Consider the following 12,808-nt stretch of genomic DNA (forward strand, 5'->3'; position numbering starts at 1 on the left):
GCAAGAAACACACAGAAATACCCTAAGAAAACCCTTCTAGAATGAAGGGAAATATCCAACAACACAACAAAAGATCACTTTATTGATAATAAAAATATTTAAATGTACAATGCATTTCACTTGATGTGATATATACAACACAGAGAGACACCCATATAATAACCGAAGGTCTCTTCAATTTCCCAAAACATAATTCTTTATTTTCAAATACAACTCTTTGTATTTCCATGCCTCAACGCATGTCAAATGGCACATGTCATTATATTTAATATTACAATTTAATCATAAGTCTCCTTGTCAGCTAAAGATGACCATAACAATAATAACGTCCATATTTCTAGAGATAAAGATATCTAACGCGGCTACAATCTCCAACAAATCTAGGCAGCTAGGGGGTTGGGGGCTGCAACAAAAGGTGTTGCAACTGTAACTTATACATCTATGGAAGGCTCTACAAGATTATTTGAAAGGGACAGCAACAGATTGGTATAGATTTAAAAATTTTGGTTAGGGGATTAGGAACTTATTCCATTTGTCTTTGAACGTCAACCATCTAGATGACAATAAAATCAATGAGGTCTTCTATATTAATCCTAAGACTCATAAAATGCATATTATCATGTCCAAGAACATGATGATATTGACAAAAGGTTTTAGCATTAAAGTAAATAAATGCTTTGACTTGTATCTACATGAGGGGTGGGGGGAGATAGATTAAGTTGTTAGTAAGCAGTTGCAGCGTTATGAGATGGAGGGATTCAAAAATGTAGAAAAGGTGTCGAGACCTTGGTCTAGGCAGCCGAGGGGTTGGGGGCTGCAACAAAAGGTAGTGCAACCTATTATTGGATGTGATTAGGAGGATTAAACTTGATGAAATTCTTATTTTGCTTCCTAATTGGAAAATAATTATGGGTCATCCAATACGAGTTGTTAAGAGGCCTCGTATTGGCTAGTCAATAATTGGTAATCACAAAGAGTTGTGCATAAAGTAAATGAAGGATCAAGATTATGCAACCTATTATTGGATGTGATTAGGAGGATTAAACTTGATGAAATTCTTATTTTGCTTCTTAATTGGAAAATAATTATGGATTATCCAATACGAGTTGTTAAGAGGCCTCGTATTGGCTAATCAATAATTGGTAATCACAAAAAGTTGTGCATAAAGTAAATGAAGGGTCAAGATTATCTTCTAGTTCTCACAAATGTGAGGCTGCAAGTTCCCAATAAAAATTTGCTGCGCATCAGCATCAGCATCTAGCAACACAGTCCACCCAAAATGTGCTAGAAAAATGGAAAATGAAGCGTGCACAAGTTAGAGCACGTGATTTGATCTCCATACTAGCAAATGACAATGATGCACCTAGCAACACAGTCCGCCCAAAATACGCTATAAAAATGGCAAATGAAATACACACAAGTCAGAGCACGTGATTTGATCTCCATACGATTTAATGACAACAGTTTGACAGCAACAAGGCTTAAAAAAGGCTTGGAAAGAGCTATGAGGAAACACATTAAGGCAAGGGCCAAGAAAGGAGAGTGAAATTGTAAAAGGTTACAATTTATGACAGTACTAATATTACAAAATTATGAACTATGTGAGCTAGGCTAAGTAGAATTTCCACATCATGTGAATTATTGAGCAACTTCTTTTAAATCTCAATAGGAGGGATTGCCTCCTCGGTTGATGGTTTCAAACGCAAATGAAACTGACACTTCTCAGACTAGTTTTTGAATTTGAGCTTTCGGAGCTGTAGTGTAGAGGGGTTTGTATGTAGGGATGTGTCGATTGTGTTTCAACAATTGTTGACAGGGTAGGATTAGCATCAAAGGAGGAGTCCCTTCCTAGAGCCCCTGAGAAAAAGGAATTGACGAATTCAAGCTCATCATCATAACCAATCATAGCATGGGATGCCATTATTCAATAACTTTTAGTAACAGGGTTTCATATTTGGAGCAACAGGACATAAAATACAAACAATTACAAATTTCAGAACATGCGTATACCCCAAGAAAGTAAATGAATAGAAGACAGTGATGGTAAGATAGATGTGTAGACAATATGTCAGAAATAAGTGTTTTAAAGTTAAAACTACTTTCTATTCTAAACACAGTATTTCTACCAATGGAAATACTTTGAAGTTAAAAACTGCTTCCTATTCTAAACACAGTATTTTTACCAATGGAAATGCTAAGAGACTCCAAGGAAGCATGCAGGGAAATAAGTGCATTTATTTAATTAATGAAATGCAGAAATATATGCAAGGCAAATCAGATTTCATGCTCTGGAACTCAGAAGATATGCAAGTGCAAGATCTAACTAATTGACCAAAATAAAATGGTGATAATGGAATCCTAGGCTAACATGTGCAACCTAGAATCAATCTCGAAGAGTTTCACCTTTTCATTAAAAGAAGAGGTATGAATGGGTTTGCTTCAATCTGCAAGGGAGAATCAAAACTATCCTAGACCCACATTAAAAATAACTATGGGACCACCATAATACACTGACATACACTTGTAAAATATACTATGGATTCTGTACATTCCAGTGGTCCCATAGACACCACCAGCAGACATCTGGGTTATTCTCTCAATTGTGTGTGATGTTATGTGATTGATTTAAATGCACGTAAATGACTAGCCTAATGATGACCATTATCAACTTGCTTCGTGTTGTCATTGTGCAGCTTTCATATTGATTTGATCACACATTATAATTTCTTCCCATGTTGCATAGAAATGAAATTTCTTTCTGCGTTCTACCAGGTACTTTCTATATTGAACAAAATGCATTTATTGCAAACCGCAAGCCGCATGAAAACATTGAATAGCCATAAAAGGAAGTCAACAATCTGATGTTTTTTCAGTAGCAGCAGCAGCAAAAAGTCCACCCTCTATATCAATCCATATATCTTCTACATCTTCCAGGCCTACAGATAGCCTAAGCATCCCATCAGTTATTCCCATTGCTTCCCTCTCAGCAGGAGGAACGGATTTGTGAGAAGTAGAAACTGGATGGGAAACAGTGGTAGTAGTTCCACCTAGGCTTGGTGCAAACTTTATCATCTTAAAGCTTGACATAGCTCTACTGACACCATCCAGTCCACCTGGTAGTTCAATGGACATCATAGCACAATCAGGTGTCCAGTTTAACTTTCTAGGTATTGAGCTGCAAAGTATTCGTCTAGCCAATTCAGCAGTTGTTGACAATGCACGCTCCATTCTGACCTGAAATTTTCAGAATTTTCAGGGTTTTCCATGTAAGTTTTCTGTTACACCTTAAATCTCTGTAATGAGAAACAAACTAGCAATGTTGTGTACTTGCTCCATACCTGCAGCGTTGTAATTCCTTTTGTGGCTAGCCAAGAATCAAATGGAGCAGCAATCAGCCCCCAACGACCTGCCAACTTTGAGGCTAATGCTATGTGATGAGAAGAACCTGCTACAACACCTGCAACCAGATCACTATGGCCACCAAGAAATTTTGTCACTGAATGAATAACCATATCAGCACCCTGCATAAGATTCCAACCAATGGCTTGTAAGAAAGATGTCTAAATCCATACAGTTCCTTGTACTGCACAACAGATGGGTGGCACACCAAAAGCAGTGAACCATGTTTTTGAATATTGCAGTTCTTGGAAATGGAAAACAACTAATTATCTCGTAGTGTGGTGTATCTTCACCAAAAGGTATAAGTTTGATAGAAGATATTCGATTTTTGCAACCTCTATATATCATATGTTATGGTGTACTTTGTAATAACCTGGGCTCAGAACAAAGGCTTTGTAAAAACGTCCAATATGAGGTTGTAAAGAATGCAAGTTAAAATTTATTTCACAGAGTTCAAACTAAATGATATAACACCTTCCAATAAACATAGACTGTTGTACATAATTACCTTCCCTGCTTGACTTCCAACTTAGTCTACAAATCCACTGGAAGAAGTATACTTATCAGGAAATTAAGCTTTCAGTGATGTTTACCCTCCCTATGGGAGAGTTCTCTGTGACAAACTTTTTTCTTGTAAAAAGCATTGTGCTATAGAGAAACTCTTCAAGAAGTAGTATAAGAGCTATTGCTTTAATGGTATCAGTCTATCTTTAAAAAATGAGGACTGCCAAACTGAAAAAAAAAAATCAACGTCTTGTAAATTAAAGTTGAATTGAATCCATTGAGCTCTTATTATGTCATCCTGTTCCATTTTATACTCAGAAACCTATATTTCCCTATACACCTATATACCTTGCCAAGCTCATGAAGCAGTTTGGAATCAAATTGTGCAAACATTCAATCATCTGGGCATAGTTCAAATGCATCTTTTAGAATTATTCAGAAACTGCCTGTTGCTGAGAAAGGTCGATTCCTGATATATAATTATTTTGAGAACAGAAACCAGCATCCAATGAGGAAAGGCCATCTCTACCATTTACACAAGCTTGTGATTATGTTTGAACTTATTCCAAGATGCAAACATGTTTTATTTTCCACATTGAGTTGTGCTAACAATGATCTGCCAACTGATACAATTTACAATCAAGAACTTCAAGTAAGCTGACCTGAGATTCTCTTGCAATGTACAATTTAAAAGAACAGTTCTGTTCCTAGTGGTGTCCCAGAACCAAACAATAACTTTTCCTATGCATTATTAATAAAAATGTGACTGCTCGTGAACATTTTACCTGCTTCAGAGGTTTGATCCTTACAGGGGTAGGAAATGTGTTGTCCACAATGAGGAATGCTCCATACCTTTTGCATACACTAGAGATGGACTGCAAATCTGCAACTCTGACACAGGGATTAGTAACTGACTCCAGGAAGACAATTATGCTATTTTTATCATTCTCCGCAGGTAGGGTGCTCCGATTGACTGCTTCATGTTGTATAACAGAGTTCTTGAGAGCAAGATCAAGAGTTTGTGCATTGTGCACATCAATGAACTGCGTCTTTATCCCAAACCGTGGTACGTCAATCTCAAGGAATTCTCGGCTGACACCATAGCAGTCAAATTGTGCCAAAATATGATCACCTGCTTTGCAGATAGACAAAATTGCTGCCACTAAAGCTCCCATGCCAGAAGAAGTCGCCAAGCCTGCATCACGCCAAACCCCAGCTAATTATTACTCAATAGAGTGGCTAACCTGTTGCATTCCCAATTGGAAAGAATCTTGAACTACTAATGATAAACATAAGTTAAAAGAACATAAATTTGTAGCTATTATTTCAGTTTCTTAGCCTCAAAGCTGCCAGGAATAGATCTGGGAAATAAGTTGTTTACAGAAACTCTGTGAACTGGAAGACAAAGTTAAGCGACAATGCGGGCCTTAGTATTTTGTGATCACTGTCATATAGGTAAGATAATCCCTTGACACAGCCTGAACAAATCTGTGTGACTAACATCAGAAGAAGATCCATAGTAGTTTACAATCATGAAGCTGGACCTAAGTGAAAATTGAAATAAGCTAGAGTTGAAAAAGCATAACCTGTTCTTGTTTCAATGATCTCCCCTTCGTCACAGGCATAAATTTATGAAACCCAAAAACCTTTTGGCAGAGTTTACATACGAAAGTCTAAATAGGATATAGATTACAATTGCTATGAACTCTGGATCACCTGCCTGGGGCCAGGGTTCAGATCGGTTTCTGGTTCAGGTCCAGTTCACCTGTGGGTTCGGCCAGGGCTCGAACTCAGACAGGCTGGTTTGTTCAGGCTGAACCCAGGTTGAACAAGGGAAGACCCAGGCAGATCAAGTGTACCAGCTACATTTCCACTAAGAAACATGTTAAATTTATGAACCAGAAATATATGATTGCAACACATGAAATGTAAATAACTCAAAATGATAGATAAGTTTAGCACGAGGTTATCCTGGGAAAAACCCTCATCAAGGGAAACAACCCAGCCCACAGAAAGATAATACCTTTATTCAAATTTCAAAGTCTTTATAAACAATTACAAGATCACTGCATATGGATGAATCCTTCAAAGTTGATCATCCAAAAGACATGAAAAGATTATATCAGAAATTTACAATAGCTGACAATAATCAACACAACTTATCAAGAATAACACTTGAATCATAAAATAATCATGAACAGATCATTCCCTTCATACAGAGCAAACTTGCTGCTTCATGTCTGTCCAAATAGAACACCAAAAAATATGTCTCAAAAAACAAGTCAATATTTAAACACCAAATAATATCAATACCAGAAGATGAACAAGCCTTTCCTTAATAAAACACAGGAAGCAAAAACTACACTTAGCAATTATAAAAGAAGCTACATACTAGTCACATGAAGATAGCAACACGGAACATCATCCAACAGATGTTACACAATAATGAGCAAACAAAAAATATGAAACACATCTCCAATAAAGGATTGTCGTTAAATGATAATTGTCGACTTCCATAAAGGCAAAACTTCAATGGCAAATGCCCAACCAACAATAATGCACAATCGGATGGAGAAACACAACTGCTGGATGCCAAGTCGGATAGAAGTTGAAGAGGCACGATGCCAATAATCATAATAATAGAGCTGGAAAAATACACTCCCATTCTATGATAGAGATAGGTCACAGAATTGTTTCAAATGGTAACAATAATCATAGTGCCAATAAAGAAAACCAGGAACAAAAGAATGAATTTCCACAAATAGGAGCCAAGATGAAAACATCATCACAACTGACAATTGAAGAACAGTGAACAGAACAAGGAAGATAGAAAGCAACAGAGTGCTGACAAAAGCCAAGATACGCAGATGCAAAGATCTCTATCGCTGCTATAAAACTCAATACTCTCTTAGCAAGAGAGTGATCTTCAGTGTGTCATTGCAATGACACATGCACATAGCTACAAAAAAAAATGTCAACAGAAATCTCACCACAGATTTTCTTAATATAAATTTTATCTCAGCATAATGATATTCACCATAGCTATTCCTAGAGGCTGAAACAGAAACTCAAAAAGTGAAGTCATAGAGTCGCAGTAATGACTTCCACCATGGCTACTTCCAAAGGGTGGATCCACCGTGGCTACTCCCAAAGGCTGGATCCACCATGTCTACTCCCAGAGGATGGAACAAGGGATTTCACCTCGAACTTCTCTTGCAAAAAAGAATTCATTAATCATATGCAAAGAATCATTGAAGTTGAGACTCTCTCAACAAGAGCATCATTCTCCACATTACCAAGCTTATCTCAGAGATAACAGAACAACACTCTCAAAAGTGTCTTGGTGAGAATATTCGCAGCCTCAACTGTTTTCCTTTGAACCATATCTCTCAAGTAATGGTATTTAATTTCTACATGTTTGGTTCTATCATGAAAGACTGGGTCAACGAAAGCTTGCACCAACTTTGATTATCACAAAGACCCATTGTAGCTTCCAAGAGGCTGCCTGAACAAAATTGCAAGCAACTTTCGAAGCCATGCAGCTTCTATTGCAGCCACACAAGCTGGCAACATATTCTGCTTCAGCTGTACTCAAACACAACACAAGATTGTTTTCAGTTGCACCAGAATATCATAGTTGAACCTAGGCTGAAACAACAACACGAAGCACCCTTCCTGTCAGGAACACAACTGCCCTATCTAAATCAGAGAAACCCTGCAAGTTCAGCTGTACACGGGAAGACTATTTTAAAACATATCCCATTGTAACACGAACATATCTCAATATGTGTTTGGCTGCCACAAGGTGTATTTGCCTTAACAAATATTAGACCTTGTATTAACCAAACACATTAAGGAGCCCATTAACTATGTGTACAGAGTACAATCACCTAGATCTGAAGTCGTTGCAACCTCATGTAACTTTTTCAGATTTGCTTCCATAGGAGTCACCATAGATTACACTCTAACATGTGAAATCTCTTCAAGATATCAATTAAATATTTCCTTGACTCAAGATGATTTCATTTTGTCTTTACCATACCTCAAGCCCAAGGAAGTATCATAATTGAACCTAGGCTGAAACAACAACACGAAGTGCCCTTCCTGTCAGGAACACAACTGCCCTATCTAAATCAGAGAACCCCTGCAAGTTCAGCTGTACATGTGAAGAATATTTTTAAACATATCCCATTGTAACACGAACATATCTCAATATGTGTTTGGCTGCCACAAGGTGTATTTTCCTTAACAAATATTAGGCCTTGTGTTAACCAAACACATTAAGGAGCCCATTAACTATATGTACAGAGTACAATCACCTAGATCTGAAGTGGTTGCAACCTCATGTATCTTTTTCAGATTTGCTTCTATAGGAGTCACCATAGACTTACACTCTAACATGTGAAATCTCTTCAAGATATCAATTAAATATTTCCTTGACTCTAGATGATTTCATTTGGTCTTTGCCATACCTCAAGCCCAAGGAAGTAGCACAAAAAGTCAAGATCTTTCATTTCAAATTTAGAAGCTAACTCCTTACATTTAACAATGAGATCATCATTACCAATGAGAAATGAATCATAAACATACAACACTAAGATCAAAACTTTGTCATCACATATGTTGAAATATAAATTTGGATCAGCACCATTCTTTAGGAAGTCCAAACTCAAAAGACAATGATCAATCCTCTCATACGAAGCGCGAGGAGCTTGCTTGAGGCCATACAAAGCCTTTTTCAGCCTACATACATGTGAGCCTTTATCATGAATCACAAATCCCTTTGGCTGTTCAATTTATACTTCCTCTTCAATTACGTCATTCAATAATGATGTTTTCAGATCCATTTGATGAAGTTTCCAACCCTTAACTTCTACAACAGCTGTGATGGTTATAAAAGAAGTGTAATGTGTTATGGCTGTAAAAGTCTCTTCATAATCTATGCCTTCCTTTTGTGAAAAGCCTCTAGCAACAAATCTAGCTTTATGTTTCCCACACTTCCATCAGCTGCATTTTTAACCTTAAACAGCCACTTAGAAGAAACAATTGATTTCCATTGGGCGTAGAAAAAATCTCCGAAAAAATTCTAGGAAGTAATTTGAGCAAACTAAATAGAATACTCACATAATGTGTAAAGAGTCTCAGATGATAGAGAGAATTCTGCATGATTAAAGTACCCAAATCTCTGATTTGTGTCTCAATCGGGCGGGGAAGGTATTACTAGGGCATTTAACCACCCAATCATGGATTGTATTCGATCCCCCTAGGCTGAACCCAGCCTTCTACGAGGGATGGTGGATGATCAAGTCAAGTCTCCTGGGGATCCAGTGTAGAGAGACTTACATTGTGAACAACACACTCTGAACCTACTGCTACTCTAGTACGACTTCTGTCATGGATATATCTAGTGACTCTATTTTAACATCCATTGATCTTACCTTAGTCAAGGATTTTATATATACGGGGTCAACTTGTCACCTTCCCGCCTAACCCTAGGTTTGGGACAAGTTTACTCTTTTGTTAATGAATAGATTATGTTTTCTAGGCATCCTTATTATTAGTTTGATTTTACTCGTGTATGGTTATTTCTTGGTACCATAGTTGCTAACGAGATTATTCTCTTCGTTTTTTATTTAATAGACGATGTGTTCATTTCCAAATCAACCAGTCTGTTGTATGAGTAGATGTGGGACTGTGGCAATGTAATAGCAAACTAACACCCTTCCTTCTAACTTCCACTAAGTCTTACTAGGAATGAGCACAATTCAGCTTTTCTGCTATCACAAACTGGTATGGTATAACTTCCCAATATCCTGTGTGCTGATAATTGAAATCAAGGAATGTCTCATGTTAAATAGATCAAGGCGATATTTTCAGATTTGTTCACGAACTTAGGATCAGCTATATTGTCAATTTCCTTCATGCAGTTGGTCACAGACAAGATTATTAATCTTTATCATTAACAAGGTCATCTGATAAAATAGTTCCATGAGACTCCTAAGAGAACTGATTGTCAATTGTACACTTATAGGTGTCGATAATCTAGTTAAATTAGAACGACAAATATTGCAATTTACATTTTAAATAAGTTCATATTATAATAGAAATTCAAATCTTTAACTAGGAGCAAAATAATATCAAGATTCTTTAATTGCCCTTCTTGTTTCGTCCTTAAAAGAGATTTGCCATGATTCTAATGATTTTCCCAGATAAGAGTCACCTAGGCATTTTCCAAAATTACATGGAAGTTTCAGTGTTTCTTTCTATGTCATTCGAATGGATATAGGCTTGGCTCGTTTCTTTTTCAACTACTAACCAAGAAAACAAAGAACAGACTTAGAATGAGTGATTAACCAAATCAGAGTCAATCCTTTGTTGACAAGAATTGGTTGAAATACTGTAAGGCTACAACGCTTGTACACACTTAACGCATGACTCTTACCACTTGCTGATAACCGAGAGTCCTAACCATTATTCTATAGCTCTGAGAATTTGATAAAGAAGATGCAAGAGTTGTACAGTATCGAACTCTTTTTAGACCTTACAAGAATTTAAAGAAAGTTCCTTCTTGAATGTGATTACAAGCATAATGTAGTCTTACTGAAGGTAAGGGATTACATGCCTGTAGGTTCTTGTTTAGATTGAATCGGTTGTACTGAAGCCTTCTCACAACAATTTCCTTGATTCTGGTTGTGAGCTCCTAGAAGAGATAAAGGCCAACCCTCTATGTTTTCTTTCTCCAACTTCCCATGTTGTGTGTAATGAAAAGGCTCTTTCTATTTGTTTTTCTAGTGATACCTCTTTCCCCTTCAGGTTTGATTCACATTCTTCCTATATCCAATCAAAATTAGTGGTTAAACCTTGATATCAAATTTAAGTAAACAAGATCATTTTGTAATTACATTACCATATCAGTGAACATCTTGCTATTAACATTAAGCTCAATCCATATAATAACCAGCAGTTTTGATAATAATAGGTATAACAAATTAAAACTAAATTAAGAATTTTAAGTTAGAAATACCATAAATTCCGAAACCAAAATCCGCTGAGGGAAAAGTCTACAAAACCACGATTAGTCCACATCTATTGCCTAAGGCACAAAAGTTATACTATTGTATAGTAATATTCAAAACCATTTAGGGTGACAAAACCACTGTTTTGATTAAATCTTTTCCCACTTAAGGCACAAGTACAAAACCATTATAGAAATAGTGAATTTCATCTAGGGCATCAATTAGTAAAGACATGAGCATAAAAGTAATAAAAGGGCATGTGATGTACTCTCCCCCTTATGAGTCATTGTCCTTGATGTTGGGAAAAACCAAAATACAATAATATATACAACATATAAAAGTTCTTTCAAAACTATCTGGTTATAAACATTAACAGATGAGGAAATTGCTAGTGAATCTCATTGTAATATTCGCATGTGACACTATCTTCTGAATACTAATCCTACTGGACCTTACATTGTTTAAAACTTTAACCACTTTGTTATGTAGGCGTAACCTATGTGCCTCTAGCACCCTAAAGGGCTCAACCACGACCACCCTGGGGTCTCAGATCTGCAAGAAGATCCAATCAACCATATGTGGGAAGTCAAAAATGTACTTTTTAAGATAAGAAACGTGAAACATTTTGCATTTTGGACAATGCTAGTAGTAGACCAATCTTGTACGCAACCAAGCTGATTAGTTCCAAGATTTCAAAAGGTCCAAATGATCTAGGAGCAAGTTTGGAGGATTTCTCAAAGGTTATGGTGCTTTTTCGGGGTTTAACCCTTAATAACACCTCACCAACCGCGAAGTAGCAGGGTGATCGTTTAGTATCAACGTAACTTTTATACCAATCAATAGCTTTTGCCAACATTCATCTAATCAATTTGACCTACCCTTCCTTTTCTGACATCTTTGTGTCAAGCACAATCCTGTCTTCCAGCTTATCCCAACTAATAGGAGTTTTGTACTTTTTGCCATATAGTGCCTCAAAAGGAGCCATCTTGATTGATGATTGGTATGTATTGTTGTATGCAATCTCTATTAGTGGCAAATAATCCTCCCATTTGTATTGCTGATCCATGCAATACATTCTAAGTAAATCTTCTAGAATTTGGTCCACCCTTTCCGTTTGCCCATCCATCTCAAGATGATACGTTGAACTTATGTTTAATTGAGCACCTAATGTTAATAAGAGACTGCCAAAATCTAGACGTCATACGAGGATCTCTATCAGAAATTATCTTCTCAAGAACTCCATGGAGCCTAAATATTTCTTGCACAAACTTGCACACAATTACTGGATCTCCATCTGTTATAGGTTACCTAGAATATAATGGGTCACCTTGAAAAGTCTATCCACAACTACAAATATTGTGTTGTACTTACTATATGACATGGGTAGTCCTTAGATGAAGTCCATACTAATAATCTGCCACTTCCATTCTGGAATAGCATGCAGGTGGAGTAGTCCTACCAAGTGGTGGTGCTCGACTTTAACCCGTTGACATTCGAGTTAGCTAGCCACAAAATTGGTTGCATCCCTCTTCATGCCCTTCCAAAAGTATAAGGGTCTGATGTCTGCTAAGAGATTCGTGACTCTAAGATGTCCTAAGTATGGTGCTATATGAATCTCTATGAAAACTAAATTCCTTATGTTTACCATACGGTTAAATTGAAACAATGCATACAAACAATGAACACGAACACGAACAGCAAAATTATATTCGCATATGCCAGACATACATTATGCTTCATAAGATCAGTAATAGTAGATGATTTACAATGATCCCAGACAGGATATAAATACTATCCGCCAAACCTTCCCGGAGGAGTCCGTCGGCCACAAACATTATGTCCGCTACAAACTATTTACCCGTCGGCTACAAAATACAAAACACTGACGA

At 36.9% G+C, this 12,808-nt stretch overlaps 1 protein-coding gene across 2 annotated transcripts in view; it reads right to left on the reverse strand.

The window, feature by feature from the left end:
* Window positions 1–2,776: 2,776 nt before the first annotated feature.
* Window positions 2,777–12,808, reverse strand: part of LOC149577575 (uncharacterized) — a 42,204-nt gene continuing 32,172 nt past the window's right edge. The window contains exons 1-4 of one of the 2 annotated variants that reach the window (XM_089824378.1): window positions 10,526–10,734; window positions 4,689–5,098; window positions 3,339–3,521; window positions 2,777–3,234 (exon numbers count right to left, since the gene is read on the reverse strand). In XM_089824378.1, coding sequence (XP_089680504.1) covers window positions 2,851–3,234; window positions 3,339–3,521; window positions 4,689–5,078 — 957 coding nt within the window. In that variant the 5' untranslated portion in view covers window positions 5,079–5,098; window positions 10,526–10,734 and the 3' untranslated portion in view covers window positions 2,777–2,850. Of the gene's footprint in view, window positions 3,235–3,338; window positions 3,522–4,688; window positions 5,099–10,525; window positions 10,735–12,808 lie in introns of those variants that run through there. The other variant, XM_089824377.1, reaches the window with a different exon arrangement.

Source organism: Cupressus sempervirens, chromosome 1 (assembly GCF_028749045.1).
Source record: "Cupressus sempervirens isolate cs-2001-9-10 chromosome 1, ASM2874904v1, whole genome shotgun sequence".
NCBI lineage: Eukaryota > Viridiplantae > Streptophyta > Pinopsida > Cupressales > Cupressaceae > Cupressus > Cupressus sempervirens.